We start from the raw sequence: 8,281 nt of genomic DNA, 5'->3' as shown, positions 1-8,281 counted from the left end.
TCCAACATAATGATTTCTCATATGATATTTTTTCCTCCAGGAGTGAATCTGCAGATGTCAGCAACAAAAAGGTAGCTGGGGATGTCACATTGAAAAGCAAACGCTGTATGAGAATTAAAAGGGAAGTCTGTCAGCAATGTGTGCAGGCGATGTGTATCACATCATGAGGTGCTGCTGTAGCTGTGAAGTGACAAACAGACAGGTGGCAGGACAGAAAGGCAGGTACTGCAGAAATATGATAATGCAAGTCAGCATGTGTTATTGCCTTAAGTTCTCACAAAAGTTATGTATTTATCCATTATGAAAACACTATGCTTTTGCCTTCCATTAAGATTATGTGTAAACACATCTATTAGAATAAAACCAACATCCATTAAGTAAAGCCTATTTTCATCTACTGTGTCTGGGCCACAAAATGTATTAATCTGTGTTTTCTAATGTCGCCCCCATGTGGCAACAAGTGCTGTAGCAACTTTAGATAGCAGAAGATGTTTGTAGTTAACAAGTCTACATGAAATTCTCTTTGCAACATGGAAGGAAAACACACAGATTATGAAATCAATGCAAAAAGTTAAAATAATTCCTTCTGTAGGTTTAATGATATCTTTGTAGTGCAGTTTGGTTTTGGATGACTTCTGTCATAATTGTCCATTGGAGGTTGGTGATACTTCAGTATTAAGTTGCGTTCAGGTTGAAAGTCAGACGTTGACATTAAGGTGCACACCACATGCCTGTTGTACCAGAGCGTGTAATGTCCTTTACAGGTCTTTAAGTTAAAACTAATCCCTTTAATCCTGTATTTCTATAACACGGTAGCTCTGTCGCCCACATTCTCAGGCATGAGACAAAGCAAATTGATTTCTTAATGTATTCTGAAAATCCTGTCAATTATGTTTCTGCTAAATCAGCAGTTTTTATTATGGTTTGACCTCTAAAAGTTTGTCCCAAAGGTAACAATAGGTCCTTTCTTTACACCTGCTTTTATGTTTGTAATCATGTATGTATTCAGTACTCACAAGACACAGCATTATGACAAATTCTTTACATGGCCCTCCCGAACACTCGTGCTCTTGTAGGTTCCATACTACATTTAAACAGCTCCTCTGAACATCCGAAGCCCTTAGCTTACCCTTTAATAAAGCTGCAAAGATCAAGGCTGCTAAGAAACACATTCCTCCTTCAATAATGCAGCAACACCTTCGGACAAATTAAGAGCACCAATTGAATTTTCACTTAAAGGTCCAGTGTGAAGGATTTAGAGGCATCTATTGACAGAAACAGTATATAATATTAATAATTACTTTGAAATTAGAATTGTTATGTTTCTGTTACCTTAAAGTGAGCCATAGGGCTAGTCACATTTTTGCATCAGCCACCATAGTTCTCCTACACGCACACAGAAGTTTCAGTTCTGCAATCTCTCCACTAGATGCCACTAAATTCCTCACATTTTACCTTTAAGGAAAGTGACAAAAGTTATGAAATGAGAATCTTTCAGGAGAAGCATATATGGAATCTTTTATTACATCTTATACAGCTACCTCCTCAGTGGTAATCACTTTCTTTTTGTAAATGTTAAATCAGCAGGCGGTTGTTTTATTTAGCTTTTATCAAAATGACTTGGAAATTGAGATATTATGTGCAAAACTGTAAGTTTTATAACAACAGTTTGTTTTTTTATAAAAACAGTTTGTATATTATATGAGAAGACATGTATATTTGAGTTCATAAATAAAATACAATTTCAGCTGCAACATTTTGCATAAATCCTGTACTAGTATTTTAACAAGTCCCCATACTGTGGAGTAAGTAAATTCTAAACTGAACTGCTAAGACAACACCGGAACACATAAATGAACTACATTAATCATCTTTGATACCAGAGGAGAGTTTTACATCAGTCCAGTAGCCAGAATAAATGTTGGCATTGTAAATTTCTGCAAACCATGGATGTCAGATATTTCTGTTACTTTGTAGTGGATATGCTGAAGCTTTGTTTCTTTTTGTTTCAACAACCCTGTGGTTGGAGCGTGGTTATGTTTAGGCAAAAAAAAACACTAGGTTACGATTTGGAAAGTTCATGTTTTGGCTTTAAATACCTGGTTTTGGTGCCACAAAGACGGCTGGAAATGCCACAAAAAAACCCACCCGCTATTGTTGTTTGTTGGTCTTGAACAGTGGTCTGCAGCTTGGCACTAAAGTGTCACGCCATGGTCTGGTCAGCCCATATATTAAGAACTATGTCAGTTTGGAGACATTGAGATTATATGTACGAAATGTACAAATGTAACATATCTGTGGTTTGCAGAAATGCACAATACGAACATTTCCTTCTGACGACTGGGCTGTTTTACATTGTGCATAAGCAGAAATCTGACATGAGCAGCGGCATTCAATAACGCTGTTCAGACAATCAGTGGTTCTGTCATGCAAAACAGTTGCCCTGAGTCACAACAATTACAGGTCTGAAGATAGAAAACATGAGCAGGGGCTTAACATACACAAGCATTCACTGGGGAAAAAAGTTATCATTACATTTTAAATAACAAAATAATACTCCTTCATTAAAATATCCATAGGCACAAAGAAAGGATTACAAATAAGGCTGGCATTGTTTTTCTGCAGTCTGAGTGCTTAAGAATAATCACAATGTAAACGTAAAAGTTCATTAGCAAACCAAACATCTGATTCACCGTTATTACCTTGAAGAGAAGAAAAATGCATAAAGAAAATGCTTCTCTAAGAACATAATGTTTAATCTTGCTTTAAAGCCCTTACAGTAGAGAGCACCTTTTTTGCTGAATATACTTTGTGTTATCAAAAATCACAATACTTTAGATGGTTTCCTGACAGCTTATTTGTTGATTCAGTGAGTTTCAGAAAAGCACATTAAAAGATGTAAAGCTGGATTCTTCTGATTCCACAAAAACAGGCCTAAACCAGTATGCATCCACTTCTAAAGTGCAGTTTAAGATCTTGATTGATCCAGTGCCAAACTGGGTCGATGCCTTTCTTTTTACAATGTTAGTTCACATGTGGCTGGTTTAAATTTAAGACATTCAGCACACATGGGCCTGCAGCTCTTTGTCTGTCAGGAGGAGAGGAGAGGCTATCTGCCTCCTCTGCGCTGGACAACAATGGTCCCCGCCACAATGTCATACACAGTCCTGTTGTGCTGGAAGAAGAGCAGAGTGATGAAGACAGGAAAGAGGAAGGCGATAGAGAAGTTCTTATTAAGTGCCCGCACTGCAGAGCTGTGAAAGTTAAGACAAAAGAGACAAAAACAAGAAGTTACATTGAGAATTCCCACACAGGTGCTCTACAGGTGAAACATTAGTGTGGGATTTAGACACCACAACAGACTTCAATAAGAACAGTCAAAAGTATCAAGTATGTGGTGACTCACGCAGAGAAGGAAACATTAGATGCTGGGACTACAAGTACTCGGTTGGGTTGGACCAGAGTGGATGTGTCACACGTCACCACTCGCAGGCCGAGCAGGAACTTCCCTGGTGTGGCACCACCAGCACCCCAAATACAGATGGTCTGATTGGACAAGAGGGACAAAATTTACACAGTTTATCACTGAATGCAAATTCATTTTTCCTGATTTGGGATGGACATTGCTTAAGATATAATATGTAATTCTTAAAAGCAATGTGAAACATCAGTTACTAAAGCCCGTTTGTAACAGGTGGAAGTTGTATTAGTTAATTTGCATTGTCCTAATCAAATAAACTATATAAATATAGTTTATAAAAAATTTCCCACAGACACACTTCACTCTGCCTGCATTTTCTTATTTACATCTTATTTTCATAGCATTTGTATGTGTGTGTGAGATTAGGGCTTTAGAAAAAGGTAGCAACTGGGTGCCAGACCGCAACAGCACGCATCCAGGCCCCTTTTAAACTGAAGCCGTTGTTACAACATCATTATCCCAGTTCACCGTTCTACATATAAAGTACAATCAGGTAATGGGCGGTCAGGTTGGTCTTGCCTTTAAGCCCTCAGCAGAGTTGGTAACAGTGCCAAAATGAGGTCTGTGTAAAAGCAACAACCTGCAGGAGAGGAGTGATGTTTTGACAGCATGTGCGACCCACTGCAGGAGATTTGAGTTAGTGGCTAACTCAAAAAAGAAGAACAGCATCCATACATTGGGAAAACAGGAGCTCCTTACCCTCCGAGCCAACGACGAGATCAGCCGCCATATAACAGGGACAGTAAATGATTGTTATTGCCATGTTATGCCATTGTTATTGTTTAGAAAGTGCTGCCGATGCAAATGTGAAGTCACACAGCTTCTGTGTAAAAATGCAAAGGCGGCATGAAGAAGGGACTTAGCGTAGTGATATCGTGATACCGTGATATCGCGATCTCTGCATCAAAAGGGCTCAGCGCTGAAAAAAACACAAATATGGCGAGGTGAAATGCTTGATGAGAGCAAATCTAAGGTTGTCTTTTACATTCACGCTGGCGAGTGTATTTACAAACAGTAACAGACAATTCCGCATAGTATACCTTTAATAACCCTGTAGGCTGACAATCATGTTCATAATATTACCTGTACAACAGTTAAGGGCAGGATGTTTTAATAATACCATGCTGTAAGAGTAAAAAGCCAAGAAACTAAATTTCACATTCATACAAACAAGGGAAAAAGCTCAGAAGGAAGGAAATATGCCAGATGGCATTAATGTGAGCAGAGGAGCCTGAATGTCCCAAGGCTGGTTCCCACCTGGGAGAGCAGCCACTGATGCAGAAGTCAAACAAGAGACGCGATACATGACTTCATCTCAGGCAACTATGAATGCAACGTTGCATCAGTGTCCTCTGTGGGAGGTACTGTTGTGCTGTACCGGACCTCTGACTGTGCCTTCTTATTACACAAGAGCAGGTGGTAATGAGGCAGTTAATACTGAATGTGAACGGACAAAATGTTATGTTATTTTAAGCATTAAAGAGTTTACTCCACTGACACCCTTTAGACTTGAATGATGTTACTAAATCTTGGAATCAGATCACTGTGAAATTATTTTATATAATTTTCTATACTACATCAGTATTCAGGTATTATTGTGTTATGCAACAATACAAAACCAAGTTTATTTTCAAGGAGCGAAAAATGGCCATGCATTCTAAAGTGATACACACAAACTATGTAGCGTGACATGAGATTTCCAACAGCCAAAACACTGCATAGTGCATCTGTATCACCTGTATTTTTCATGGCAGTGCAAGATAATTATGACTTACCTCATAGACGCACACCAGCACCCTGTAGACCAGAGCTACAGCCATCATCTTCTGCAGGTCCTCCATGGATGTGTTCTCATCAATCTCCTCCACGATGAAGTGGGTGATGAATTTAGCAATGTCCCTTTAAAGAGGAGAGACAGTGTGCTTGTGTGAGGACTGATCTGGATTATGTTAAGTGCAAATTCTATGTTTTACATAAAATGACCCACAGGCAACACCAGCGCCTGGTTAAGCCCAGTTAGGCTGTTTCTTGTTTGTTTATCATTTTAATTTGAAAGATCTGTTTCCCTTGAACAGTGTTTAACCCTTTGAAACCTGAGCACGTTGGCTTGCTTTCTTTCGAAAACATGGAAAGAAGGCAATGAGCGACTTAAGAAGAAAATATAAATATAAGATATTAAAAGATAAGATATTACAAGATATTACAAGTAGTAAAAAGTTACAAAATCAAAAAATTGAAAATTAGCACAAAAAAAGAAAAGTAAGAAAAACAAGGAAAAAAATGGGTAATGAGCTGAAAAAGTGCTAAAATAAAATAAACATAAATAATAATAAGAAGAAGAAGAAGAAGAAGAAGAAGAAGAATAAATATACTTTTTTCTGTAACTTAGTTTTAATAAACTCCAATATTAAATATAAGTATAATTTACTTTACATTTTCTCCTTGTTATATGATAATGTCTAGTAATCATCTCTCTCTCTCTTTTTCTTTCTTTTTAAAGCTAATTTTCAGGTACTTTGTAAAAATCACCTTTTAATTATTTCTTGCTATATGCAGGCTATTTTATGCCACGCTGAAATGAAATTTGCTCAGGTTTCAAAGGTTTAAATGCTTGTGAAAGGTGCATAAACACAGCACAAGAGAACTGATGTAGATCCAGCTTTCAAAAGATTCATATTTTCACTCACTTCATACCACTCAGATGCATGATCCACAGCACGATGGTGGCCTTCACACAAAACAGGATAAAGAAGTCCACTGTCTCAGCGAGGAACCTCTGGAGAGGAGAGGGGATGGTGTACTCCCGTCCTGTGTGAGGAAGATGAAAAGACAAGTATACTGAGAATCCTTTTTACCAAATGGGAGACATTTCTGCATTAGACTGTCTGATTAAAATACTTAATAACTAATAAAGTAACTAAAAAATCACCTTGATTTGATACTAGGTGTCAACAGACTATCAGCCTGGCCGGTTATCAGGCCAATACTTGGCATTTTGCCAATTATCTGTATCAATGTTTTATTTAATCACAACCAATAAAACTAATTTATGAAAAAGTGTGCTTATTACACAACTTATTACTGCAACACATGCAAAGAAAGTGTTGGCAGGGGAGGAAGTCTGTAAAACCTCAGGGAGCTATTTATATTCCTTCATTTTTTAAATTTCAATTCTCAATTGACTTTATAAAAAAGTTGCTGGGAACCTGCTGTATGTCATGTTGAAACATTTGCCAAATATCGGTTATCGATCTCATTAGGTACTAATAATCACTATTGGTATCAACCCTGACAAACCAATATGAATCGGCCCCTACTTTTTACCCAAAAGGAGACATTTCTGCATTCGGCTGTCCAGTTTAAATACTTAAAGAAATTACCTTTACTTGCTACTGTAGGTCTGCGTTCTTATCAGAGGTTAACCTTTATGACTCTGAGCATATAAGCTTGTTTCCACAGGGCAATTAGCTTAATCCTGCTTCCAATCAGGCACATGACCTGGCTTGTACAGAATAAAGCTCTCACATAATTGCAAGATGAACAACATTTTAGTTGAGGTGGGCCTTACAGCAGCTCACTGTCAAACTGGTCCATACCTGCCTGAGGTGGATTCCCATTCTGCTGCTGGGCTGGCCGCCGGGCATCTGAGGTCTGCTCCGTGTGGGCGCCACCTGGATGAGGGTGGGATGCGGGGAAGCTGAGGGGGTATGGGTAACTGTACCAGTTTTGCGTGTCAAAAGCCTGCTGCCCACCGCCGGAGGCCGATGCGGGTGGACCCGGTGTGTGAGCGCTTGTGCCCGAGGGAGGGAAGCTGCACGGTGGAGGGAAGGGGAAGGCAGACAGAGCCAACCAGCTCTGCCAGCTGGCATACCCCCAGTAATACTGCCACATCCACTGCTGCAACTTGGCGCAGTATTCCGTTGTCGCGGTGCTCTGAGGCTGCTTTGCGTCACTGTCCGGGCCGTCACGGCTGTTGTCACTCGTCGTGGTCGCGACCATGGCTGACCCACTTCACAGTCTCTCCTAATTTGTCTGGAAAGTCTTTTCAAAGCGTCTTTACTCTGTCGTGTAATATCCCATTAGCCTCCTGGTGCTGGATGCGAGAGCAGCGCTAGCTAAGTGTGTTTGTAAATACAGGGATTTCCGGGACTGCTCAACGTTACACGTTACTTTCCAGGTTGATGTCATTGTGTAAATACTGAGTTCATTCAAATAAAACAATAACATACGATTTAGGAATATAACGTCCACCTTACCTGTGCTCCAGATATTAGTAAAATGCCATCAAGGTGTGGAAATTGCTAATAAGATTCCCCCTTGTGTCACAAATGGTATGATCCATTTAAAGGAGCGTCTAACCATCACTGTAACAAATACTATGCATTGCACCATTAGTTAAAAAAAGAAAAGAAATTAAGTTAAAATATTACTTAGTTTTGTCTTTAAGCAAGCAAGCAAAAACTTAATTTGTATAGGACATTTCAACAAAGCCAGCAATCGACCATTAAAAGTGAATCAAATCCATTAAAGCTAAGAATAAAACCTCATAAAATAATAATTAAGGTGAGTCAGAATCAAATAATAATAATAATAATAATAATAATAATAATAATAATAATGATGATGATGATGATGATGATGATGATGATGATAATAATAATAATAATAACAAAAGTAGACCATTAAAATAGGATAAAACATGTGAATTAAAATAAATAAAAGAACTTAAACTAGAATAAAATAAAATAATAAAATAACATAAAAAAGATGACAACATGAGTATAACCAACAAAATAAGAG

General features: G+C 38.4%; 1 protein-coding gene across 1 annotated transcript; it reads right to left on the bottom strand.

The window, feature by feature from the left end:
- Positions 1-2,124: 2,124 nt before the first annotated feature.
- fam8a1a (family with sequence similarity 8 member A1a) lies at positions 2,125-7,586 on the bottom strand. Its single transcript, XM_042506775.1, has 5 exons — positions 7,078-7,586; positions 6,169-6,289; positions 5,257-5,380; positions 3,407-3,546; positions 2,125-3,254 (listed from the first exon to the last, which is right to left on the bottom strand). Exons 1-5 carry the CDS (start codon positions 7,478-7,480, stop codon positions 3,110-3,112), a joined length of 933 nt encoding a protein of 310 aa, XP_042362709.1. The 5' UTR covers positions 7,481-7,586; the 3' UTR covers positions 2,125-3,109.
- Positions 7,587-8,281: the final 695 nt, after the last annotated feature.

Source organism: Plectropomus leopardus, chromosome 18, assembly GCF_008729295.1.
Source record: "Plectropomus leopardus isolate mb chromosome 18, YSFRI_Pleo_2.0, whole genome shotgun sequence".
In the NCBI taxonomy this organism is placed as follows: Eukaryota; Metazoa; Chordata; class Actinopteri; order Perciformes; family Serranidae; genus Plectropomus; species Plectropomus leopardus.
Note: the sequence above shows the minus strand (reverse complement) of the source record. Positions and strands in the feature narration are given on the sequence as shown.